At 32.8% G+C, this 27,786-nt stretch overlaps 2 protein-coding genes and 2 long non-coding RNA genes across 4 annotated transcripts; all 4 read right to left on the bottom strand.

Moving 5' to 3' along the window:
• Positions 1–113: 113 nt before the first annotated feature.
• Positions 114–5,078, bottom strand: LOC132067871 (uncharacterized). The gene is made up of 5 exons (XM_059461255.1): positions 4,856–5,078; positions 2,814–2,946; positions 1,988–2,112; positions 1,720–1,866; positions 114–509 (listed from the first exon to the last, which is right to left on the bottom strand). Exons 1-5 carry the CDS (start codon positions 5,027–5,029, stop codon positions 375–377), a joined length of 714 nt encoding a protein of 237 aa, XP_059317238.1. The 5' UTR covers positions 5,030–5,078; the 3' UTR covers positions 114–374.
• A 2,360-nt stretch (positions 5,079–7,438) lies between these two features.
• LOC132066809 (uncharacterized) lies at positions 7,439–8,404 on the bottom strand. Its single transcript, XR_009416945.1, has 3 exons — positions 8,137–8,404; positions 7,975–8,103; positions 7,439–7,862 (listed from the first exon to the last, which is right to left on the bottom strand). It is a non-coding gene; the product is annotated as an uncharacterized LOC132066809 (long non-coding RNA).
• Positions 8,405–12,108: 3,704 nt separating this feature from the next.
• Positions 12,109–21,103, bottom strand: LOC132066808 (uncharacterized). The gene is made up of 2 exons (XR_009416944.1): positions 20,829–21,103; positions 12,109–12,361 (listed from the first exon to the last, which is right to left on the bottom strand). It is a non-coding gene; the product is annotated as an uncharacterized LOC132066808 (long non-coding RNA).
• Positions 21,104–22,323: 1,220 nt separating this feature from the next.
• Positions 22,324–24,447, bottom strand: LOC132066235 (uncharacterized). Its single transcript, XM_059459586.1, has 3 exons — positions 24,111–24,447; positions 23,047–24,026; positions 22,324–22,998 (listed from the first exon to the last, which is right to left on the bottom strand). Exons 1-3 carry the CDS (start codon positions 24,445–24,447, stop codon positions 22,324–22,326), a joined length of 1,992 nt encoding a protein of 663 aa, XP_059315569.1.
• Positions 24,448–27,786: the final 3,339 nt, after the last annotated feature.

The raw sequence follows: 27,786 nt of genomic DNA, 5'->3' as shown, positions 1-27,786 counted from the left end.
AACATACAAATCTAAGTTACAAGCTTCAGATATATTAGTCAGAAGTTAGCTTGCCAGTTTTATTTTAAAGATTGTCTTGCAATCTCAAACTCCACAATGTAGAGCACAACAAGGAGCCAAGAAAATTAATGATGCCTTGGAGGTCATTCTGAAAGGACAGAAGTTAATGTACATTACAGAGGTTGAGAGAAACTTAAAACAGTGAAGAATATATTTTGCACCTAGCACCTCTTGTTCAAACTTTCTGAAAGGTCAATAGTACATATCAATATATCGTATCCTCAGGGGATGAAACATATCTGTTTAAGTTAGCAGAAAACAATACTGTAAATTAGTTGGCTTGCATTTTCTGATAGGCTATGAGGTCGTTGAGTTTATCCTTCAAGCATCATCTTTGCAGCATCGACCAATACTGGGCGAAGATCATTGGAAGCTCGACCAAGCACAGTGTAACCTTCCTTGTCCTCAATGTCAACATTTGCTCCATGTCTTATGAGGAGCAAAGCTACCTGTGTAAAAGTAATCACGACGTGCATTATTATTTGTTACAAAATGTCGTTTAAGTAATGTCGTAATATTATATAGAAGTTTTGGCTCCTTAAGCATGTTCTCTACAATCAAAAGTTTTTGCAATAATCGCAAGCACAATTATGAATAAAAAAATACCAAACGTATTCCAGAGAGTATCAGCACTTCAGCAGTGAATTCTTCAGCTCACATAAATTTCATTTGGGAAGAATACTAACATCGATGAAGTTCAAGGTACACTCAAAGGGACTCTTGAGGCTGAACATTTTTGTAGTGCTTGGTTCCAGAAGCACACAACCAATTCTACGACAAAGATACGTGTGTCGGTGTGTGTATTTATAAGGGTGGAGTTTGGGTCAGTTTGCGCCCCTCAAACAGATCCACGGGTTACCTGCTACCTCCTATCAGCATGCACATACTGGGCAACACTGAGGAAAAAAATTACCTTAGTTTTTCTTGGGATTTCAACCATGTTCTCTCAGAGCATTTCCACTACACTGACCAACTAGGTCACAACTTTCGATGCATCAATATAAAATGGGAAGAGATATTTGTTTTTGCACATCAGTAATATGAATAGAGTTAAAGAATCACCCAACGAAGAGTAGCATGAATATTAAAGACATCATTAGCATCCACCTGATGTGGTGCCATTCCCATGTAACTAAACGTAGCATGAATAAGTTGGATGATTTCTGGTGAGCTTTTCGGAGAAATACTTCACAGGTGAGTAATCCAGAGTTTCATACCGAGTTTCTAAGGGAAACAACTTTGTTCAAATATAAGTTGGTTTCATAGGTTTGACCTCAGCATAACAAACAAAGAAGAGAAAACGATTGAACTGTTATTTCTTTCCCAAATAGGGAAGTGGGTGGAAGTAATAGAATTACGAGAAAGGAGTCGCAAAAGATGAAGGAACCTTCCTCAGACCAAATGAAAAGGTGTAATACTTAAAAAGGGCAGCATGAGATATCTGATACTTGACATGCTTAAGTATTCAAAAAAAGAAGAAAGTAGATCTCCCTATCACAAAAAAATTATTTAAAAAAGAAGAAGAAGAAGAAGAAGAAAGAAAGAAGATCTCTGCACTATTCACTTGTAAGATATTTATGACCCTTCTGATCTATATAGCGCATGAACAAGATTAAAGACATTTAACCTCCGTGAAGGAAATAACTTCGGCACAATTACCTCTTTATTGCCACATACAACAGCAGTCATCAAGGGCGTTTCGCCTGCCTTGTCAACTTCATCAACTTCAGCGCCTTCCTCAATTAATAGTTCGCACAGCTCAGAGTTCCCCGTGCTAGCTGCACGATGCAATGGGGTGCATCCTACCTATATCACATGTTAATAAAACCAATAGCAAGTCGTTATGAACACCCTAATTTTCACATATAATTGGAACTATAATAAGCTTTCCAAGGAGATGAGTAGTTCCAAGCATAAGATAGCATGCCTTGTCTTTTGCATTGATTTTAGCACCATGTGAAATCAAAAGTTCAGCGATTTTCACTCGACCCTTGCTAGCAGCATAGTGAAGAGCAGTGCGGCCACCATCATTTTTCAGATTTACATCAGCACCTATTTACAAATATATTCACATTTACTATCACAAATTCATGGATCGACCATTAAACGAGTGAACTGAATTAATTGAAACTGCCTAAAAGATGCTGACAAAAGCAGGTACGCATTCACAGGTCACCCCTTCCGTGGGAAGGCAACAGAGTCCTCGTAGGATATACGAGATTAAAGGTAACAAAAACATATTGCTGATATAAGGATAACCTTCTTTCATCTTACAGAACTACACTGCAATAGATTTCGAGAGAAGGGGGAATCCTGCTTTGATATTGGAGAATAGATGCATTGGCACAAACTGAGCACAAATTATTTCAATTCAATTTCTGCTGTGATTCATTTGATTTTACTAGATGGCTGACCCTTGTGATTGGATATCAGGTAGGCAAAATGCAAAACATTTGTATATAAGTCAACACTCAACAAAAACTAATGCTATATTTTTTACTGTACATCCATGATCCATCTGCTTTTAGCACATCAATTCAATTTCTTCTACTCCTTAAAATCCACAAGTCAATGGAATTACTAAACAGTAAACACAAATTAATTAAACTCCAAAAGGCTGATAGTTCTAGAGAAATCCATTATCTTAAATGCATAGAAATCTTTCAGATCTTTTATTTTCATTTTTGGTCATACCGCTTCCAATTTTGAAAAGATAAATTCTTTATATGCCAGCAAATTGTTATACTACTCACCTCTGCTGAGCAGAATCTCCACAATTTCCACATTACCACTGCTTGCTGCAGAGTGCAATGGGACCCAACCTTCTTCATCACCACTATTTATACCACTCGCTGAGGGATCAGCAGCTGCAAGAATCTTCACCACCTAATATACAATCACCAAAACCCAAATTTCACAAACTTATTACTTCAACCCCGATATTCAACATCGTAAACATCCCATTCAGGAATTAGATAGAAATTATACACTTTCTATCTCTCCCAATTTGTTTGACTCCATTTCTACTTGGAAAATCAAACATAACATTCTTCACTATGATTTTTCAAATGTTGAAAGATATTTTAACTGTAAAAAATGTGATTTAAATTAGTCCCTCTTTTACCCAAATATATTATTTGTCAACACTTTACCCTTATTGAAAATCGATTAGACTAACTTCCAGAACTAGATATGGCTAGACTAATTTATCCTTCCAAGTTAAAAAATCAGATATCTGAAAACTACACAAAAGTACAATAAGTTACAATTCCTTGTATCAAATTTGTAACATGATACACTTTAAAACAAGAGAATTAGTTTAACTGTGCGCAAAATGGCTGAATGACTTACTTCAACAAGAAAGATACATTTTCAAAAATATTGGTTAAAGTTCACAAAGTTTGAATCTTCGACAGGGAAAAACACCAAACATGTTGAGACTAGGAGACTAGGACAATGTTATCAAAAGCGAAAAGCGCAAAAAAGCTCTAAGGTCACCTGGGGCTTTAAGCGAAAGCATGGGCTTTAATGAAAAAAGGCGCAATGGTGCAAACACATAAATATATATATGTTTAGTCCAAGACTAATAACAATAAGCATGAATAACAAATGTACGGACAAAGAAATTGTAAAAACATTATGATAAAGTGAAATATCACTTATCTAGTGTCACCTCATCAAGAAAGGCTCATTGGCAAGCAAAAGTATGTCTTAGAGCCTTGATGATGACACTGAAGCGCACATAAAAAGACGCGAAGCGCTCAACATGTTTTGAGCCTCGCTTCAGGGCTAAAGCGCGCTTTAAGCTTGCCTTTAACAACACTAGACTAGGAGAGTCCTAATTTCAAAAAATTAAGAAATCAACGAGTGAATTCTCTTCAAAAATAATTCTCGCACTCTGAATTCCGCCAATCTTTTTTGGGACAAAAGAAGTACAAAATCCCAACTTTTTCTCATTTAGGGTGTGTTCAGTATGGAGGAAAACATTTTCCGAAAAATATTTTTCAATTTTCTCATATGTGGTTGGTCAAAATCTTTTAGACAACATTTTCTCTAAGAAAAATAAGTTCCACAAGTGGCATTTCAACTCGATTGTCTCCTTCCCACCCCCGAACACCTCATCTTCACCCCCACCCCAATCTCACCACCCACCACCCCACTCTTAGGGGCGGAGCCTGTTAATGTCTAGGGGGTTCACCCCCTTCGGCGAAATTTACTCTATATATAAAAGGTTAAATTATTTTTTATGTATATATAGTAGATGTTGAACCCTTAGCTTCTTCGTTTGTTTACTACTCCCTCCGTCCCAAAAAGATTGCTTACTTTCCTTATTAGTTTATCCCAAAAAAATTAGCATATTTCTATATTTACAAACATTTTAACTTTATGAAATGATTTATAACCACACAAATACCTAAGGCTTGTTTTGGACCACATATTAAAAAAGTCTTCATTTATTTCTTAAATTTCGTGTCAAGTCAAACTAGGACAATCTTTTTGGGACGGAGGGACCAGACAAATACCTAAGGCTTATTTTGGACCACATAAAAAGTCTTCGTTTATTTCTTAAACTCCGTGCCAAGCTAAACTAGGACAATCTTTTTGGAACGGAGGGAGTACTTTACATTTTTTTAACTCCCTTAGTAAAAATCGTAACTCCATCACCGTCCACCCTACCCCACCCTCCACTTCCCATAGTATTTGTCTAAATTAAATACAAATACTTTTAGAATAATATTATTTTTACTTACCTACCAAACACAAAGAAAATAAGAAATAAACTTATTTCAAGAACCTGGGAGTGTCCATTAGAGACAGCAACGTGAAGGAGAGAACGAGCATCTTCATTACGAAGAGAAAGGGCATTGAGGAGTTGTTCTTCTGTAAGTGATTTGAAGAATGAATAATCACCAGATTCAGCTGCTTTGAACAAATCTTTGTCCTTCATTTGAACTGATGAGGGTTCCATTTTGGATTTTGAGATAACTGAGAATTTGCATATATGTAGTTTTGAGATTAAATAAAGGGTAATATGGGAATTTTAACTCCTATTTCTTACCAGTCAAGAAAGAAATTATGAACCTCCGTAAAACAGATATTTTTGAATCTTGTGATCTTATATTAATTAAAGATGCGTGTAATGTACTAAAATGTTATTTGAGCTAATTTGGATGGACTTAAAAAAAAAACAGTTTATAAGCTAAAAATAACTTATAAGTAAAAAAAAAAAAAAAAGTTGGGATAGCCTAATTTTTATTTTTATTTTGACTTATAAATTTATTTTTTTTTTGGCCAAACGGATCAACTTATTTTTGAGAACATTTTAAGTACGAAAAATGGCTTTTACGGCTAAATTTTTGCCAAACTTATCAGCTAAGCCAAACGGGCTCTTTGAATCTTATGATTTTAAGCTTGTCATATAGGATGTTTCAATTGTCAACTTATTAATTATAAATACACTATTTTTGTGACAAATCAAAAAAGGAAATTAAAACACCTAAATCGGGATGGCCGGAGTATAAATAAAAAAGAAAACATTGATTCTTTTCTTAAGATTAAGAGATAATTTATCAAAAAAAAAAAAAAAACCCCTCTAAACTATCACATTTTTATTAGTTTCACATTTTGAATTATATATGTAGTTTACCTTACCCATACATTATAATTTTCATATGCTAACCCCCCCCCCCCAAAAAAAAAAAAAAACAACCGCTCCCAATTAAATTTTTCTGTTAGTTTCATATTCTTTTGACTTGGCACGCCTGTTAAGGAGTCAAAAATAGAATGACAATTTTACTATATCAATCTTTGAATATAATAACTGCAATATTTTGGAAAATCCATTCGGAACTGATTATAATAAATATTAATGGTTAATTTAGGAACTAAGTGTTAAATTCTATCTTGATTTTCTAAAATAGATAAATAAAAATGGACATCTATTTTTAGTATAGAGGACAAGTAAAAATAGATGAAAGGAGTACCTAGTTTACATTACCCCTGAACTATAACTTTCGGATACTAAAAACCCATCGGCTTGACAGATGACAAAGTGTTGTAGAGTAACCACATCCTTAGAGGCGGGTGAAGGGCGAAAAAAGCCATCTACGTGGATTTTAACGACTAATCAAGCGATGAACTCATCAAAACAGAGGACGGAGACAGAAAAAGAACCTACCAATATATAGATATGTTCTTCAACCTTTCAAAGTTTAGAATTTTTTTATTCACAATACTTAATTTACATCTTTCAATCCAAAGACACGATAAAATAAAAATTTATAGACTGAAATCACTGTGAAATCGAACTAAATGAAAACTCATTTGCTTTAATTTCTCTACAGCGAGCTCTGAGCGAAATGGGATAAAAGTGGCCTCCCTTATATTTCTCTCTTTTGCCTTTTCTTATCTCCCTATTAACTTTTAATTCATTTTAACTTTTAACTCTCTTTAGTTTTACTTATTCAGTTAGAATTTATATAATAACTAAACCTATAAAAAATCTAAACGAAATTTGAAAAATAATTTATTAAATAACACATGTAGTGCCATTTGACATTTCTTTTAAAGATTTTTGGGAGGGTAAATACACTTACATAACATATAGTGTGCAAGGAGGTTTAGCACATGAAAGTTATAGTTGGAGATAATATAAATTAGGCATAATTTAAGTATGAAACTTGTAAAAATGTGATAGCTTAGGGTGAGGTTTCTTATTAGCACCTTAAAGTTGTAGTTCTGGGGATACCGTAAACTAGGCATAGTTTAAATATGAAGCTAATAAAAATGTAACAGTTTAAGAGGGTTGATGTATTATCTTTTTTTTTTTTTTTTTTTTAATTCAAGTACTTGAAACACGGTGACGGGCTAATTGATTATGTGGGACCATTTAAGAGGGAATCACTCTTTGCCTGAACTTTCTTCCAAAATTTCTAGTTAAAAATGGAGAGATCTCATATCCCTTCTCTGCATCCCTTAGTTGTACAATAAGAAAATTCTGATTTTCTCTTTAAAAAATGAACAAGTATTTGAAACCCACTTACGACTAATTAAAAAATGAACAAATATTTGAAATCCACTTAAATGTAGAACCATTTAAGAGGAAATCAGTTTCAGAAAATATTGTGGTGTAGGATAATTGTTATTTGGAGTTATAACAACTGATACTCAAGATATCTTTGTATAATTATAATTTCAAACAACACTCTTGTGATAAACAAGTTAGCAATTTTTCTAAGCAATGGAAGAATCCAAAAAATGGACCTCCCGTGTGTTCAAATGAGGATAATATGTGGGGATTCTTTCCCTTTAATCGCTACCACCACCACAATGTTGCAGTTGGTGGTAAGAAAGTAAGACATTCTTTTTTAATTAAAGATTACGGATTCGAGTATTGAAAATTAAGTCATTTTTAATTTTTCGATCCAAATTCGGATTAGTTAAGCCTAAAGTGAAGGCCAGAGATCGGATGAAAACCAAAAATCGCTCAAAAATCGCTCCACCAATTAAAGTCTCTCTAGTCACACCTTCGAAATAACTAATAAATCAAGATCTATAGGGATAAATCAAACATTGATTGCTCTATTAAGAACAAAAAGATATTTTAAATTTATTGCGATAGTATATCATTCTCAAATGAACAAAAAGATGAAAACAACTACATATATTTAATGAAAGACACTGTTGGAATTTTTTGAAAATTCAAAGAGAAGTACTCAGTTGAACGGTTGTTGGAAATATAAAAAATATCATCAACTTCTTGATGGTGCTGGAGTTGACGGAATCCAGCTCTTAGAGTAATTCTTCGATGAAAAAAGAATTTGTCAATATGTCTGCAAGACCTTTTCAAACTACATTTCATATATGAAATAAGTTAGTAAACCTTGGAAAAATTTAGTACTGAGATAACAATACCTTGATTGAGTACAATTCGAAGACGATGTTATAAAAAGAATGGAAATCATCTCACAAGTCACAAGCTATATAAAGAATAATGATAAAGGAATTCAATTAAAACAAGAAAAGATTGAAAGTGAATAAACTCTATTAAACAAAGAAAAAAACAAGTGAATGAACTCTATTAAACAAAGAAAAAAACAAGGTGAACCCAAAGGGGTGACCTGAGAACACAAATATATTTGGTCCAGCAATTAAGATGGGGACCAAAATGCACCTGTGTTCCAAGGTTCACTCCTCTGGGGTGCACCATTGTTAGATCATTCACAATAATGAGAATACATTAGCATATGTTGGCCTTTATATATAGTGCCCCTTGTCAACAAATTGCAGCATCACAATGTGGTCATTCTATCAACACAAGGAGAATATACATGCTATGTTGTCATATCTCTGGAATCATTGTAATAATATCTCTGGGATCATTGTAATAACCCAGTATAATATTCATAACACTGCTCTAAGCTTAATAAAAAAACGACATAAAGTAATAGAAATAAGGAAAATTATTGTATTTTACGGCGTAGCTAAACTTTCTGTAGCATGTGAGTTGATTTTATTTATACTTCTCCTATTTAAGTATTACAATAACATAGTAAGTAAACATTTTCCAATTAGTAATTTACTTATGAGATCGCCTTGGCGAGATACAGTCAAACCTTTCTATAACAACATCGTTGGGTCCGAAATTTTTCAGCTATTATAGAGGATGACTGTTATACACCTATAAAAGCATTGACATTTAAATAATACTTCGCTGTTATAGGAAAAAAAAAGCATAAAATCGAATTTTAATTTTTTATTGTCAAATTCTAAGCTTAATCACACTTTGTATAACGAAGGAAGATCGTTTAATAATGAATATATATATATATATATATATATATATATATATATATATATATATATATATAGATATATATATATATATATATATATATATGATTTTTTTGGTCATAAATAGAGTATTAAATGATCAAATATTTGGTCAAAATCTCTACACTTATTATTGGTAATAATAGATATTCTATTTTTATAAAGATGGTTAATTATTATATTACCAAAAAAAGAAGATAGTTATTATATAGGGGTAATTTTACAAATAGCGTACTGTTTATAAAGTTGGTTGTTGCTGTTATAGGTGAAATGTTGTTATACAGAAGTAAAATATAACACAAAAAATCGGTTCGAAAAACATTTGTTATAGAGAGGTCTTTGTTATATGCGAGTGCGGTTATAGAGAGGGTACGATTTTGTATATCTAGGCACAGAGTTAGTGGGGCGAAAGGGGATTCATCCGAATCCCTAAATCGAAAATCATATTGTAAATATAAGTTCATTTAATTTTATATACATATAGCTAGTAAATGTTGAATCCTATAATAAAATTACGCCTCAGCCATTAGATGTACCATTGCATTAACTCAATATGATATTATAAGTCGGATATAGTTGGGCTCCAATGCGGGTACCTAACACCGGGATGGGAAACCAAAAAAAAAAAAAATGGTATTACAAGTACAATTAGAAATGTCCATTTTAAACCATCAAGCTCTCACTCACTCTTGATGATGTTTCTCCTATTTTTCTTGATTTATTTTACATAGTCACTTAGTTTTTCTTTTTGGATTTCTCGTAGGGTTTCGCATTCACATTCGAATATTAGTCATTAAATTTGAATTGTACAAGAAAATCTACATTAGTCAGGTAAAGCGTTCCCTAACAAAGACAACTCCATACCCAGAGGGACTCGTCTTTCATACTTAAACATAAGCTCAACTTATTTTAATTATAATCAATCCAATATCCGATCCATAAAATCCTTTTATATGCCAAACAAATGGCCAAATTTAAGTTATCCATGTATTGAAGATACACAAACATATGACGCACGTAATCATAAAATCAATCATCTGTCGATTCACTCTTAATCGAGTGCTCCAATTCCACTTTTGTTTCAGAAAATATTAATTTGTACCTATTAAAGATTAGTACTTTTAATGGGTGAGTTGCATAACGGACTCTCGTTCTCAGGCCACATCCTTTTTTTTATCATAGGAGTGAATGGACTTGGCAACTTGTATTTTAAGGTCCTTTTCAAGAGTAATTCTTTTCTCTTTCTTGATATTCCCCGATAAAGCTCAAACGCAACCACGTTGAAGTAGATATCACTATCATTATAATTCATTAATATTACATAAAGAAGTTTTTCGTTTTGAGTAGTCATTTACTCATATTGCAAAGCTGGATTTTTTTTGGGTAAAGGTAAAGGTAAAGTTGATATTGATATAATCACGGGCGAAACCAGTATATACAAGGTTAAAATTATTTTTTATATATATATAGTAGATGTTGAATCCCCTTAGCTTCTTCGTTTGTTTACTACTTTATAGTTTTGAACTCTCTTAGTGAAAATCCTGGCTGCGCCGCCTGATATAATACCTCCCTTGTGAAAGAATTCAAACATTCTTGCGCACGTGTAATTCAATTTTTGGCTTTATACGTGGATTTTTCTTTTAAACAAATAGAGAGGAGATTCAGAGCAAGCTTGAAGGAGAAGGAGACATATTATAATATTGATTATATTGAGTTCGTCCAACGAAATGTTGATAACTTGATAGGCTGAATTGAAAGAGCTATAGCAGCTCCAATACCAAAGTAGGGAGAGAGAAGTCCATAACAATAAAACATGATTCGAGACAGAAGTTGTGCATATAAGCTTATAAAATTTGCCTCAAATATCATGATGAGATACCACATACTTCTAACATTATTTAAAATCGACATAGGTCAAGAATTCGAGTCACAATTCTTCTATTATCAATAGAATTCTCACGTGTTCAGCCCATGAAAAAAAGAATCAATCCATACGTGAAGAGGCATTGTAATCAACAAATTTTGCTTTTTGAAAAATAATCAAGACTCGAAATTAATTTTAGTAACAAATGTAGTAGTTGATTTAAAATATAATAAGTGTTATAACTCAATACTTCTCCTATGATTCTTCCCAACAATAATATAAACTATGTTGAACTTGAAGTTTATTTTGATTCAAGAGCTTGAACATCTTGGTCTTGAATCTTCACCTTTGAATTTGAATTATTCTCCACAAACATTTGGATAGTTGCTATGAATAATGAATATAGATTTCACTTTGCAAACAAATAATCTTCACCTTGAAACCGCTTTGAATCTTGGGTTATTTTAGTCTTGATCCTTAGATACTTTGTAGTAGTGTATAAATGCTTGGGCGGCTACATTTTTTAGAGAAATTTGTGGTATTTGATTGACGAGCTCTTTTTTGCTTCTTGTTCTGAATTCTGGTCCTCTTCTATAGTTATGAACACCTCTATTTATAGTTGTATGGTGTAGCTTGTGTGATTTAATTGATTCATTTAAACTGACCAGTCACATTCATCTAACAAGCTTCAATTTGATTGATCAATACATGTCATCTACACAATTCTATTGGTTATTTGATTTGACTTAGCATGCCACCTTTTCTTGGCTCATTTATTTGATTCCGATTGCCACATCATTTGACTCGTGGCATGGCCTAGGTTTTCAGATAGGATAAAGGTCATCTGGACCTTGGGCTAATAATAGTGGCTCAGTACTTGTAGCCCAACTAAAAGGGCTAGGTCAATGCATTTGGACTTTTTATTTGGTCCATATATATTAGACTTAAATAATTAATTCAGTTTTATTAGCCGTAATATCTATTTGGATTATAGTTTTGAATTTAATGTAGTTCAGATTATTTTATGGATTTGATTTTAGTAAATGTAAATGTTTACGGGTGTGTGGAAGATTTAATTAGGTAAATAAAAGTTTTTCTCCACCAATTTAAATTTTTAGATGAAACAATCACATAATTCAACATTCCAAAGAGAATAAAAACATATAAGTTCAACTACACAAGATCCTAAAAATCCATCAAATACTTTTGAAACACATTATCTTTGAAAGAAAGGATGTAATAAATGATAAATTTAAATAAAGATGCTCAGATCGTTTTTTCTTGAAGTCAAACTGAAATAAGGTATCTTAAGGGCGATATTGCAACAACTAATGGGGTCATTGTGTCATAATAATAAAAAGATATTCTAATATACCATTTCAAATGAACCAAAAAAGGTGAACACAACTAAATGTATTTAATGAAAGATCCACGGCTGGAATTTCTTAAAATTTCGATGAAAATATCCATTGAACGGCCTTCAGAAATAAAAAATTATCAAAGGCTTCTTCACAGTGCTTGAGACTGGCGTTGACGAAATCCAGCTCTTCGAATGATTCTTCGATGAAAAAAGAATTTGTCAATACGTCCTGACAATTTTTTCAACTGCATCTAATACATGACCTGAATATAATAAATTAGTATAACAAAGATTAAGTAGTAAGATGACAATACCTTGATCGAGTAGTATTCGTAGACGACATAAAAAGAGCGAAAATCTCTCAAGCTATAAATAATGAAAGAAAGTTGACATTCAAATTGAAAAATTGAAAGAAAAAAGAAAAAACAAGAATTGAAGGATAAAACCAAAAAAAAAAACAAGGTGACCCCAAAGGGGTGACCTGAGAACACAAGTATATTTGGGTCCAGTAATTACAAAACAAAAGGACCAAAATAAACCTGTGTTCCAAGGCTCACTCCTTTGGGGTGCACCATTGTTCATCATTCACAATAATGAGAAGATATAAGTATATGTTGGCCCTTTTTTATAGTGCCTTGTAATGCAATTGCAGCATCACAGTGTGGTCATTCTATCAACACAAGGAGAATATATATACTGTGTTGTCATATCTCTAGAATCATTGTAATAAACTAGTATAATACTCATAAAACTGCCCTAAGCTTAATAAACAACTTCATAAAGTAATAGTAATAAGGAAAATTATCGAATTTTACGGAGTAGCATGTGAGTTTATTTTATTTAAACTACTATATATATTAAGCCCCAAGTATCTTTTGAAGGATAACAAACATAGTAATTAGTAAGTAAACATTTTTCAATTAGTAATTTACTTATTAGATTGCGTTGACCATTTTAAAGACCGTTAGATAACTGGACCAATGCGAAATGTATCTGGTGGCGGAGCTAGTGGGGTGAAAGGGATTCATCCGAGTCCCTTTCGCCGAAAATCATACTGTATATATAAGATCCTTTTTATGTACATATAGTAAGAACTCTCTATAACAACATCCGCATCTAACATCACCTCTCTATAACAACCAAGTTTTTTCGAAACCGATTTTTTATGTTATATTTTAGTTCTTTATAGTAGCATTTTACCTACAACAACAACAACAATTTTATAATAACACACGCTTTGTAAAATTACCTCCCATATAACAACTATCTTCTTTTTTTGGTAATATAATAATTTTCATCTTTATAAAAAAGAATATCTATGATTATCAATAATAAGTATAGAGATTTTAATCAAATATTTGATCCTTTAATAGACTATTTGTGACAAAGAATATTACTATATGAATATATATATTTTCATCATATTATATGAATATATATATTTTCATCACTAAAACATTTTTCTTCGTTGATTAAGCTTAAAATTTGGCAATTTTAAATAAAAAATTAGATTTTATGCATCTTTTTTGCCTATAACAGTGAAATATTATTTAAATGTTAATATTGTTATAGGCGTATACAGATATTCTATTATTCAGTCATTTTTTTTTTTAAAAAAATTTGTGCCCAAAAAATTTCGGACCCAATAATGTTATAGAGATGTTTGATTGTATAGCAAATGTTGCACCCCTAATACAATCCTGCCTCCTCCACTAGATGTACCATTGCATTAACTCAATATGGTATTAAAAGTACAATTAGAAATGTCCATTTAAACCATCAAGCCCTCACTCACTCTCGATGATATATTTTTCCTCCTTTTCTTGATTTGTTGTGCATAGTGACTCTTCTTTCATACTTGAACATAAACTCAACTTATTATAACTATAAATTTCTTATTCAATCCAATACCTGACCATAAAATCCTTTTATATGCCAAACAAATGGCCAAATTAACTTATTCCACGTATTAATCATCCCAAGATACACAAACATATGGGGCACGTAAATATAAAATCAATCATCTGTCCATTCACTCTTAATCAAGTTCTCCAATCCGACTTTTATTCACTTTTATTTTAGACAATATTAATTTGTACCTATCCAAGATTAATACTTTTAGTGGGTGAGTTGTATAACGGACTCTCGTTCTCAGGCACATATTTTTTGTATTATAGGAGCGACTTATAATTGTGACAGGACTTGGCAATTTGTATTCAAAGGTCCTTTTCAAGAGTAATTTTTTTCTCTTTCTTGATATTCCCCGATAAAGCTCAAATAGAGACCAGAGTTGTCGAATAATGCAACCACAAGTTAAACTTATATCACTACAATTATAATTTATTAATTAATATTACATAAATTAAGAAGTTTTTGCTTTTGAGTGGTCAGTTTACAAAGCTGTATATTTAGATTTTTATTTTGGGTAAAGGCATAGCTGATATGTATACTAATACCTCCCTTGTGAAGAAATGGTAGCATTTCTAGCATTCTTGCGCACGTCCGAATAAGCTTATAAAATGTATCTCTGATACCATGCTGAGATAGCCACATATTTCAATATGGTACAAAACTAACATATGTCGTGAATTCGAGTCGCAATTGCCTACTATCAATAAAATTCTCACATGCTTAGCCCATGAAAAAAAAATCGATCCACGCGTGAAGAGGGCATTGTAAACAACAAATTTTGCTTTTAAAAATTATCAAGACTCGAAAATTGAGTAACAAATTTAGTATTTGATTTCAAGTATAATAGGTTTTCGGTAACTATTGTTTTTAGGTGTGTAAAGTTGCATAAACCTCTTGTTGGATAGGTTTCAAACTGACAGGTAGTTTATATAATAAACTTCATAATTGATTGTATACTTGTTGCATTGTACAGTTTATTGTCGGTAAGCATGTTTAAAGCTTTTCTTCTTTGTATGGTGTGATGCTCTTCAGTTATGTCTTTCTATTTTCTAACGAAAAATATGTATATTATAATCACCTTGTCAAAACTAGAGCCATTGACTTAAACTGTGCAGTATTTTACAAGTCCTTTGAAGACTGGGGTTAAATGGTATTGAATCTACTATATTTGAAATTTCTCATTCATTATTCATAATGAAGGTGATTACTAGGATGGAATGAGGCAAGTGTGAAAGACCATTTAGCTCTTTCTAGCTTTTGAGTTGTTTTTGTTTGATTTTCATGAATAGGCAATAGGAAGTATAGGAAAACTTTTTCTTTTTGGGAGTACTGGAAAAATTTACTGTATAGAATGGATAAATAAATGCAGTGAATTGCTCTTTCATTGTTAATTAGTTCATTTTAAATGAAACAATCGAATATATTGTAGAAGTAGTTACAACTGTTATATTTAATTTGCAAAAAGAGTTTCGAATTTCATTTTTCTTTGTAGAAATCAAAGAAAAATTATTGTATTTCGTTTAACGCCAAGTAATTTTTTTCAACAATTTATTCTTCTCTTACACATTTTATATTGATTGATGCAATATATTTGCACGTACACTAAATTAGTTAAAATAAAGATGCTCAGATCGTTCTTTCTTGAAGTCAAACTGAAATAAGGTATCCTAAGGGAAATATTGCAACAACTAATGGGGTCGTTGTGTCATAATAAAAAGATATTCTAATATACCAATTCAAATCTATATTATTTTAAAAGCATGAATATAAATATAGATTGACCAAAATATCCTTTAAATATTGAACGACTTTTATACCCTCTATATTCAAATTATCTCTTCAATATTAATGACCAAAAACGTACAATTGTTTTAATTGTTGTAGAGTCCAAGCCTTTTATACATAAAATTATCTATCCCTGCAAAGTATGGATTCCAATCCGTGATGGGTTATTCAGAGAATTATGAAACCAATAGCTTCCAAAAGTTGCTTGGGACATAATTAAATCCTATTTGGTATAGAAGTCATGCTCCCAAATAATGTAACGACTTCAAACGTTATAGAGAGGGTCCAATTGTTTTCTTTTAAGAATATTATACCTTCCCTATAGATATCAACTTATTTTTTTTGTAAAATAAATAAATGCTAAAAACCAAAAAATGAAATATATGAAATATCTTGCCATTGGCAAGTACGATTAATTTCAAAGTATATTAATTTCCATGGAAAAAAGTATATTTAATAATAATATTATGCTACTATTACAATAAAATAGAAAAAAGCATACAAAAGAAAGTTGCGCATGAAAATATTTTTCGGAATAATGTTTGGCAAAAAGAATATAAACAGAATTTTAAAGAAATACTACTTCCGGATGAATAGACTTCTTATTAAAAACTAAAAAAGAAATAAACGTTTGCAGTTTAAAAATTATATAAGGATAAGGTAACTTTATGAAATTTGAGTACATGTAAGGGAAGAATTACTTCTTTTTTCTCAAGCCTAACATTTGAATAAAAATAAAAATTATATTGAGAAATCAGTAATCAAAATAATTAATGGATAGAATTCAAGAATCAACTTGAAGTGCATAAAGTTTTCGATAACAAAGTCGATTGTAGACTAAGGACATGGGTGGTTAACAAAATTGACACAATTTCTAAAAATAATTATTACTAATCTGTTTGGTCGGTCTTTTGAGAATCATAAATTATTGTTTTATGCTTATTTTAGAGAGTTAAGGTATTTGGCCAAACTTATAGGAAAAACGTAAGTGTTTTAGAATAGTTACAGAAGTTGTTTTTCAAAAGCTTAAAAATAGAATTTCCATTTAAAGACATTGCACATAGGTCAAAGCGTGTGAAATGTTGATTCAATAATATCAATCAATTTTTATGTACTTCAATATTATAAGTATTATTTTTGTAAGAAAATTGTTCTGTATTATAAGCTGAAAGTTTATTATTTTAAGTATGTATTTCATGCAAGATATATTCGTGCAACGCACGAACACAGAGACTAGTAAACCAAAAAGATGAACACAACTAAATGTATTTAATGAAAGATCCACAGCTGGAATATCTGTAAATTTCGATGAAAATATCCATTGAACGACCATCAGAAATAAAAAAAATCATCAACGGCTTCTTGATGGCGCTTCAAACTGGAGTTGATGAAATCTAGCTCTTGAATGATTCCTCGATGAAAAAAGAATTTGTCAATAGGTCTTGACGAAATTTTCAACTGCATCTGATACATGAATAAGTCAGTAAAAAAAAAATTAGTAGTGAGATGATAATACCTTGATCGAATAGCATTGGATGTTGTAAAAAGAGTGAAAATCTTGCTAAGTTATAAATAATGAAAGAAAGTTGAGGAATTCAAATTGAAAAAGAGAAAACAACACTGCTAAAAAACCATTATTTTCCCATCGAAAAATATTCAGGGGCTATTTTCCACTGAATGTCGGTGGGAAAAACCAAATAGTACTGTTTTCAAAAGGAAAAATTAGCAAGTTTCCCAGCGATTCAATGTGAACTTGTTTCTCACTATGCGTTTTCCAAGTGAAATTGTGCGGTGAAAAAATAATGTTTTATAGCACAAGTTTTCCACCAAATATCGGTCAAGAAAAACCTCTTTTTCTAGTAGTGAGAATTGAAGGAGAAAAATGAAAAGAAAAAAAAAAAGAAAAGCAAGGTGACCCCGAAGGGGTGACCTGAGAACACAAGTATATTTGGGTCCAGTAATTACAAAACAAAAAGACCAAAATACACCTGTGTTCCAAGGCTCACTCCTCTGGGGTGCACCATTGTTCATCATTCACAATAATGAGAAGATATAATTCACACATTGGCCGTTTTTATAGTGCCTTCCTTGTAATGTAATTACAACATCACAGTGTGGTCATTCTATCAACACAAGGAGAATATACATACTATGTTGTCATATCTCTGGAATCATTGTAATAACCTAGTATAATACTCATAAAACTGCTCTAAGCTTAATAAACAAAATTCATAAAGTAACAGTAGTAATAAGGAAAATTATCGTATTTTATGGAGTAGCATGTGAGTTGATTTTATTTACACTACTCCTATATTAAGCCCCGAGTATCTTTCGAAGGATAACACAGTAATTAGAAATTAAGTAAACTTTTTCCAATTCGTAATTTACTTATTAGATCGTGTTGAGTGTTGACCATTTTAAAGACTGTTAGATAACTGGACCAATGCGAGATGTATCATGGCAGAGCCAGTGGGGCGAGAGGGATTCATCCGAGTCCCTTTCACCGAAAATCATACTGTATATATAAGATCATTTTTTATGTATATATAGTAAATATTGAACTTCCTGATACCATCACGCCCACTAGATGTACAATTGCATTAACTCAATATGGTATTACAAGTACAATTAGAAATGTCCATTTTAAACCATCAAGCTACCACTCACTCTCGATGATATGTTTTTCCTCCTTTTCTTGATTTGTTGTGCATAGTGACTCGTCTTTCATACTTGAACATAAACTCAACTTATTGTAACTATAAATTTCTTATTCAATCCAATAACTGACCATAAAATCCTTTTATATGCCAAACAAATGGCCAAATTAACTTATTCCACGTATTAATCATCCCAAGATACACAAACATATGGGGCACGTAAACATAAGATCAATCATCTGTCCATTCACTCTTAATCAAGTTCTCCAATCCGACTTTTATTCACTTTTATTTTAGACAATATTAATTTGTACCTATCCAAGATTAATACTTTTATAGAGGGTGAGTTGTATAACGGACTCTCGTTCTCAGGCACATATTTTTCGTATTATAGGAGCGACTTATATTGTGACAGGACTTGGCAATTTGTATTCAAATTAAGGTCCTTTTCAAGATTAATTTTTTTCTCTTTCTTGATATTCCCCGATTAAGCTCAAACAGAGACCAGAGTTGTCTAATAATGCAACCACAAATTAAAGTTGATATCACTACAATTTAATTTATTAATTAATATTACATAAAGAAGTTTTTGCTTTTGAGTGGTCAGTTTATAAAGCTGTATATCTTTTTTTTTGGGGGGTAAAGGCAAAGCTGTTATGTATAGTAATACCTCCCTTGTGAAAAAAATGGTAGCATTTCTAGCATTCTTGCGCACGTCCAAATAAGCTTATAAAATGTATCTCTAATATCATGTTGAGATAGCCACATACTTCAATATGATACAAAACCAACATACGTCGTGAATTCAAGTCACAATCGCCTTCTATCAATAAAATTCTCACGTGCTTAGCCCATGAAAAAAGAATATATCCCCACTTGAAGAGAGCATTGTAAACAACAAATTTTGCTTTTTAAAAATTATCAAGACTTGAAAATTGAGAAACAAATGTGGTATTTGATTTCAAGTACTAAGCGTTATAATCTTGTTACTACTTCTCTGGTTGTCCCCAACAATAATATAAACTATTGTCCCCAACAATAATATAAACTATGTTGAATTTGAATTTCATTTTGATTCAAGGACGTGAATAGCTTGATCTTGAATCGTCATCTCAAATTTGGAGTTGAATTATTCGTCATGAACACTTGGATAATTGCCATGAATAATGAATACAAATTTCACTTTACAAAAACAAAAAAAAACAAAAAAAAAAAAAGCTTCAACTTGAACGCGCTTTGAATCTTGAGTTATTTTATTATTGATCCTTGAATATTTTGGGAGTAATGTATGCTTGAATGTTTGTAGCTTTTAGCGAAATTTGTAGCATTTATCCACAAGCACTTTTCCACAGATCTTGTTCTGAATCTCTTCTACTATACGAATACAAGCTCCAATTTGATTGACCAGAACATGTCATCTGCAGACCTGACAAAGTATTTGATTTGACTTGACATACCATCTTTTCTTGACGTGTGACATGATTCCATTGGCTCGTTTATTTGATTTAGATTGTCACATCATTTGACACATAATATGAACCTAGATTTTAAGATGAGCTAAAGGTCATTTGAACCTTCGGCTCATTATTTGTAGCGCAATTTAAAGGACTAGGCCAATGCATTTGGACTTATTACTTGATCCATATATATTAGATTTAAATAATTAATTCAATTGCATTAGCCGTAATATCTATTCGGATTTATCGTCTTGCACTTAATGTAGTTCACATTATTTTATGAATTTAAATTCAATTAAATTTAAGTGCTTACAAGCACGTGGAGGATTTAATTAGGTAAATAATATTTCCTTCATTAATTCAAATATTTTAGATGAAACAGTCACCTAATTTGTCATCCCAAAGAAAAGAAAAACAAATAAGATCGACTACATAAGATCCTAAAGATCCATCAAATACTTTTGCAACACGTTATCTTTGAAAGAAAAGATCTAATAATTGATAAATTTAAATAAAGATGCTCGGACCGTTCTTTCCTAAAAGTCAATTTGAAATAACGTATACCTAAGGGCAACATTGCAAGCCAACAACTAATGGTGTCATTGTGTCACCATAAAAATAAATCCTGATATGTTTGCTGTAATATACCATTCTCAAATGAACACAACTAAATGTAAACATTGTCGGAATTTTTGAAACTTCAACTACATAATCCGTCGAACAGGCGTCAAAAATTAACATAAAACTATCAACAACTTCTTGACAATGTTGGAGTTGAGAAATCCGGCTCTTTGAATGATTCTTCGATGAAAAAAGAATTTGTAAATACGTCTCTACTAATTTTTCAACTGCATCTGATACATGAATTAGTTAGTAAAAGAAAATTTAAGAAGCGAAATGACAGTACCTTAATCGAGTAGCATTCGTAGACGTTGCTGTAAAAAAGAGTGAAACTCTCACAAGCTATAAATAAAGAAAGAAAAATGAGGAATTCAAATTGAAAAGAAGAAAAAAACAAGAATTGAGGGAAGAAAATAAAAAAAAGCAAGGTGACCCCAAAGGGGTGACCTGAGAACACAAGTATATTTAGGTCCAGTAATTACAAACAAAAAGACCAAAATGCACCTGTGTTCCCAGGCTCACACCTCTGGGGTACACCATTGTTCATCACTCACAATAATGTGAAGATATGAGCATAGGTTGGAACGTTATTTATAGTGTCCTTTGTGAACAAATTGCAGCATCACAATGTGGTCATTCCATAAATGATAACATAAAAAATGTGGTCATTCTATCAACACAAGAAAGAGTACATGTTGCCATGTCTATCAAACCATAGTAACATGGCATCCTAACTAACCATTGTATAGAATATATTTTACCCATATAACTTTCGTCACCTTAACCAAACTTCATTAAGATATGGTCATTATTACATTAGTGGTCTTTTGGTACGCGGATTAAATTATTCCGGTATTATAATTCTGAGATTATAGTCCTGGGATTAATTTATCCCATCTGAAAGGTGGGATAAAATAATCCCAACAATGATGGGATAAGGTGGGATATCCCAGAATTAGTTTTGGGCTTCATTTTATACTCTGTTTGGTACAAGGTATAAAATTATTCTGGGATAATTTTATACCTTGTACCAAACAGAGTATAAAATTAATACCAAACTTAATACAAATATTGGGATATCTCACCTTATCCCGCGTGCCAAACGAACAGAGTTTACTAGAGCCACTCATCCTACACAAAATAGATCTCTTTATGTTTCTTTTGGATAGTTAAATTTAACCTGATAAATCTTTTTAAGAAAACAAGGAAAACACTCCTCAAACCATTTCAAGAAAGGAAAGACTGAAAGTACTCCTAAACTCAACACGATTTAACTAGTCGACTAATAACAAAGTGGAATGGTGGTTAATATTTAATTAGTGTTATAAAAAACGGTTATTTGGCCATTTCTTCCCATTAATTCTTTTTTTTTTCCTTCATCCAATCACCCAGATTTTTACGTCTGTGGTGTGGGGGGTTTGGCATAGACCCCTACCTTGTTGATTATATAACCATATGATTACAAAAAGAGCGAGGAGGAGGGCATAAACCTTACCTCTTCTATCCTAATACGGTATATTTTGTCGAATAATGGGAAACTAGTACTAAGATAGGCATGTATATAGCGACCTACAAACTATCAAAAGAAACCTTTGACTCGGGGGTGACTATCGGCTACTACATACAGGATTGAATGATCGGGCACCAAAAAGTTGTTCCCATCATTGGAGATTAAGCAAGAACTCGTTAAGCCCCGATGTCGATCCATGGGAACTTATTCATCTAAGGAGGTTCAAAGAACCATCCCGTATGTTAAGAACGCATAAAGCTTTGATCCTAAAAAAAGCAATCCCATTTGATCCATTTTGAGTGCTCCCAAGCACTTTGTTTGGTTGGTAGCTCTCTTTCTTGGTATATGAAACTTTCTTGATCCAGGCTGTTAGCATGTTTGGACATTGCATCTGCTACCATGTTTTCTTCTCTGAAGCAGCGAACCACCTTGATATTTCTTTGATGGACAATTGTTTTGATCTCTTCTAAGAGCCTCTGGTAGTTCCATGGCACTTTGCATTTCTCTATGATCATCTGTACAACAAAAAGAGAATCTAGTTGTAAGGTTAGGTTAGTAATATTAGCCATTCTACACCATTTTAAACCATAGAGAGCTGCCTGAATTTCACTAGAGTTGTTAGTCAAGAACTGAATTGGTTTAGCAAAGGCCATAACCATTTCTCCATTTCTTTTCCTAACTACTCCACCTGCTCCTGCTATGGCTAAGGAAGAAGAGCAGCTCCCGTCTGTATTCAGAATGTATGAGGAATGTTCTGGCATTTCCGTACGAATTGGACCCGGGCTGGTATTTTGGTGAATTTGCATTGGTGCACGGTTCAAGGCCATGTCACAGACAACTTCCCACGACCACTCCTGTTCCATTCTGCTGAAGACCTTGCCTAGTGTGACCTTAACTTGAAAAAGAAGCTTCTGTCTGATTCTGGCATCGGTTGTATTTTTCTGTTAATATTTTTTGACATATCTAGCTTTCCATATCTCCCAGCATACAATACTAGGAGATATTTGAAGAAGGGCTTTGTGCATAGCATTGGCTGGTTTCTTGGTCCACCAGTGATTTAGAGTTGTGAGCACATTTTGGTGTCTACATTTGATTCCCAATGGATCTTCAGCAATTTTCCATATTCTGTGTGCCAATTCACTTCTAGCAAATACATGGTTCAAAGTTTCCTGTTTGTCCACTCTGCAGCATGTGCATCTGGTGTCTGGTTGGATTCCAAACCTGGTAAGAGTGTCATCAAAAGGAAGATTCTTTTTAATAAGTCTCCACATGAAGAAAGAAATTTTAAAAGGCAAACCTTTACTCCAAATTTCTTTGGATTGAGTCATTATATCCCTCTTCTGTCTCAGTTGTTTGAAGGCTGAGGCAATAGAGAAATTTCCATCATTGTTGAGAGTCCATATGGCTTTGTCCTTGCTGTTGGTATTTATGCTTTGTTGAGTGATTGCATGTGTCACTTGTTGAGGCAGAACTTCAGAGAGTTTAGTTTGGTCCCAAGCTCCATCCACCTTGTACTCATTTACCTTATTGTTGCCCAGCTTCAGATTTTGATTGACCAGTTGGTTTAGAAGACCAAAAGCAGTCCATGTATCCCACCAGAACAAGACCTTCCCTTCAGCAATTCTCCAAATTATATACTTTTCAGCTTCTGCTCTTGTATTCAGCATTGTTTTCCAAGCATTAGAGTCTTTGGAGTTTTTCTTTTTGGAAATAGGATTTGATCTAGGACAATACTTAGCCTTTAGGAATCTGGCCCATAAATTGTCATTAGTTCTGAATCTCCACCACCTCTTGGTGGCAAAGGCTTTGAATATGTCACTGAGTCTTTTGAATCCAACACCACCCTCCTCATAAGGGTAAGACATCTTCTCCCAAGAGCTCCAGTGATACTTGTTCTTATCATCTTTCTTTCCCCAAAAAGAGTTGGAGAAGTACATTTCTATTTGCTTCATGATAGTCACTAGAGGGACTAAGGCAACCATTAAGTACAGTGTTTAGGATTGCAGAATGTGTTTAAGTATAACTGTTTTCCCTCCAACTGAGAGCATGTTACCTTGCCACCCTCCTGCTTTGTTGAGAAACTTTGTGGCTAGGTCTGAGAAGAGATTGCATGTTTTCCTTCCTGTATATATAGGACATCCCAGATATGTGAAAGGAAGCTTAGCATGTTTGTAACCTGTCCATCTGTGTAGCCTTCTGATGTTTCTTCTACTCTGGATGCCATAGGTATAGAAGTTAGTCTTATCCTTATTGATCTCTTGACCTGAGGCTTCTTCATAATCCCTCAGAACTTTCATTAATAGCTTGACTGATTTCCTTTCTCCAGAGCTGAATAGAATCAGATCATCCGCATAGCAAAGGTGATTAATCTGAGGTCCATTCTTGCTCATAGAGAAGCCATTGAAGTTGGGATTCTGGTTAAGCAGGTTTTTAATCCTCTAGACAGCACTTCAGCAGCAATGATGAAGAGAGCTGGTGACAAAGGGTCTCCTTGTTTCAATCCTCTGGAAGAGTTGAAGAATCCGAATCTAGTCCCAGTGATAATGATAGAATGCCAATTGTTGGAAACTACTCTGTGAATCCCTCCAATAACCCATTCAGAAAAACCCATCCTCCTTAGAACATTATACAGAAATTCCCAGGATAATCTGTCATAAGCTTTAGACATGTCCAGCTTGATGACCAAATTACCTCCATCATTGCTCTCCTTCATGCCATGTATGATTTCTTGTACAAGAAGGACATTTTCAGTGATGAGTCTGCCTTTGACAAAGCCTGCTTGGTTATCAAAAATCAGCTTTGGTAATAAGAGGGCCATCATCATAGTCCAGATTTTAGAGATGATCTTGTTAGAGACATTACACAGGCTGATAGGTCTCATTTGAGTGAAATTAGTGGGTGATTGGACTTTAGGAATGAGGGCAAGGCAGGTATGGGTGTAGAATTTTGTAAGATTAGCCCCATTGAAGTATTCTTGCACAAAGTTACACAGCTCATTCTTGATAGTATCCCAGCAAGTCTGGTAGAAGTGCCCATTGAAGCCATCAGGGCCTGCAGCACTGTTAGGATTAATGGAAAAAACAGCCAGTTTGATTTCTTCCTCAGTAGGAATGTCCTCTAGATTGTAGTTATCCTCATCAGTAATGACTGGTTCCACCCATCTCAAAATGTTACCCATATCTTCATCATGCTGACTAGAAAATATTTCTCTGAAGTAGTGAATGGCAGCTTCAGAGATGTCTTGGTTGCCTTCAACCCAGTGCCCCTGCCTGTTTTTGATCCTGTGGATCTGATTCCTTCTTCTTTTTTGCTTGATAACACTATGGAAATACTTGGAGTTAGTATCACCTTCCTCGGCCCATTTAATTCTAGATTTTTGCTTGAGAATAGATTCTTCCTTGCTCAGCCATAATCTGTATTCAGCCTGTGCCTTATGCATAAGTTCTCTATTCTCATCAGTGTCATCCTGTTCAAAGGCATCTTCCATGAGTCTAGTGTTGTCTTCCTTTTGCTTGACAATGTCAAAGACATTACATATGGACATTCTAGACCAGTTACTAAGTTTATGGGCAAGGGCCTTAATCTTCTGTTGAAAAATCCACAAGGCATTACCACTTCCCATTAATTTAATATGGTTTAAAGAGTCCAATTAGAAGTGTCATCCTTTTCTAGTGGAACCCAATTAAATGAGATGATCTAATTTAGCTCATATATCACTTCTAAATTTTAATCGAACAAAATAATTTTGAAGAGATTCATTTTAACCCAAATAACTGGATTTTCTATTACGTCACAGCTCAGTTAATAATTCAATTCATTTCAATCGGTCTAAATAATAAACATCCCTAGATACACGAGTGGGACACAATCATAATTCATCAAATGGATCATCTATCAATTCACTCTTAATGGAAGCATAAAATCCAACACTAATTCACTTCAATTTTTAGACAATGTTTGTAACTTTCAAGATTACTTCTGGTGAATGAGTTGCATATCGGACCCTTGCTCTCGTGTCACGTTCTTTTTTTTCGTATTCAAGTTGTGACTTGTGACTCGATTTTAGCAAGTTGTGTATCCAATTCTTTTCAAGTATCATTTAACAGTCCCATTCAAGAAGTCCCTACGTATACCCCTGCTCCATCCTATCCTTGATATGGGTCAATTATATTGAACAACTTTACAAATAAAATGAAATTTCGAACCGGTATAGAAGCGAACAACTTGATCGCGAATTATAGTCTTCGTTTGTTTGACCGACCGATACAAATCGATTGGGCTTCGTTCCGGGTAGTGCCACACAAATGTTTGTGATTTGTTTTAATTTACACCAAAAGTTTTTAAAAAAATCTTTAAAAAAAAAAAATTATGACCAAGCAAATATAACATAAATTGGAATGTAGGGAAAAATATAATTTGCAAACTCAAATTATCAAATAAAGATACTTGAATCTTTCATTTAAGTAGTCAAATTGAAATAAGGCATCCCATGGTCAACATTTGCAAGGCAATGACTATGGGATCATTGTGTTACAATGTCGACCATCTTATCGATTTTTCTTTCTTTACTAGTGTATTTGTTCGCGCGGTCATAAAAAATAATTCTCTTGCAGATACAAAATTATAGATTTAATGGAAGAGAAAACTAAAATAAATAAAAAAATACAAAAACGAATGTGGATAAGTAAAATAGAGGTATAGGCATTAATCCACATGAGTCTTCCGTCTCACTTGATGTGAATGTATTATTGTTTTGGGAGTCAAATAAGTTTTTCTTTGACTGCAATTTTCTCCAATTTTTTTTTTTTTAAAGTATTTTGGATCATCAGCTTGTTGACTCATAAAACTTTTTGTGTAGCTTTTAAATATGTAAATTGTAATTTAAAAAATTTGAAAATCTATACCTAAATTCATAGTCAAAATTAAGTGTTTTGACACCGATTTCCTTCCTATAAATTGAGACAAATTAAAGGGAATAATTATTTCTACTAAGAAAATACAATTTTACCATAGAGACCTGACATGCTGAAATGCATAAAAATTCTTTGAAAAGCAAGAGGAAAATATGAAGAAAAAAAAGTGGAATAAGAACACAATAGGCATTTTATTAGCCTGGAACCTCTCTCTCCGAGAACATCAGCTTGATACAAAAACGAAAATAATCAAAATCCCATAAAAATTATGATCCCAAAATGAAAATAATTGGTATCAACGAAAAAGATCTATTTTTCTCCTAAAACGTATAGATTGATATCCAAAGAGGAGCTCATATTGGAATAAAAAGAGTTTGTAAATAAAAAAGAAAATGTTCGGTCCTAAAAATTGGAAAGCTTAAGATTAATACTTCAATTGAACAATAGAAAAAGCTCGTATCTTTCTCTCGCACATCAAGAGTTAGTATGAACATTTAACTTTAGTATAGTATAACAATATAAGTAACTTTTTAGCATTTGTTATATTTTTGTTCTTTGTCATATTATGTACAACATTGGGTCGTCGTTGTGAAAAATACTTTCCTCACCTGCAACATAGTAATATTCCTACAAATGCTAAAAATTCTAGTCAAGTTTAGCATAATCTCATTACAAATTAATAAATTCAAAATTCTCAATCAGATACTTCAAATCTTAAAGATATTGTAGAGAAAAAGAAACACTCAAAAGAAAAATTATCAAAATCTCTACGTACAAATTTCTTGTTGTTTGCCTCCTAATTGATAACAGAAAGTG

The sequence above is a fragment of the Lycium ferocissimum genome, chromosome 8, assembly GCF_029784015.1.
Source record: "Lycium ferocissimum isolate CSIRO_LF1 chromosome 8, AGI_CSIRO_Lferr_CH_V1, whole genome shotgun sequence".
Lineage (NCBI taxonomy): Eukaryota > Viridiplantae > Streptophyta > Magnoliopsida > Solanales > Solanaceae > Lycium > Lycium ferocissimum.
The sequence above is the reverse complement of the archived record's forward strand: the minus strand, read 5'-3'. Positions and strand labels throughout refer to the sequence as shown.

Excerpts from the sequence above, each read along its gene's own strand:
- LOC132066235 (XM_059459586.1), bottom strand. The coding sequence starts at position 24,447 with ATGAGCAAGAATGGACCTCAGATTAATCACCTTTGCTATGCGGATGAT. Across the intron at positions 24,027-24,110 it reads CAAAGCAGGAGGGTGGCAAG|TCCCTCTAGTGACTATCATG; the intron begins GTAACATGCTCT and ends TGGTTGCCTTAG. Across the intron at positions 22,999-23,046 it reads TTCAAATATCTCCTAGTATT|AAAAATACAACCGATGCCAG; the intron begins GTATGCTGGGAG and ends AAATATTAACAG.
- LOC132067871 (XM_059461255.1), bottom strand. The coding sequence starts at position 5,029 with ATGGAACCCTCATCAGTTCAAATGAAGGACAAAGATTTGTTCAAAGCA. Across the intron at positions 2,947-4,855 it reads TCTCTAATGGACACTCCCAG|GTGGTGAAGATTCTTGCAGC; the intron begins GTTCTTGAAATA and ends ATTGTATATTAG. Across the intron at positions 2,113-2,813 it reads GGAGATTCTGCTCAGCAGAG|GTGCTGATGTAAATCTGAAA; the intron begins GTGAGTAGTATA and ends ATTTGTAAATAG.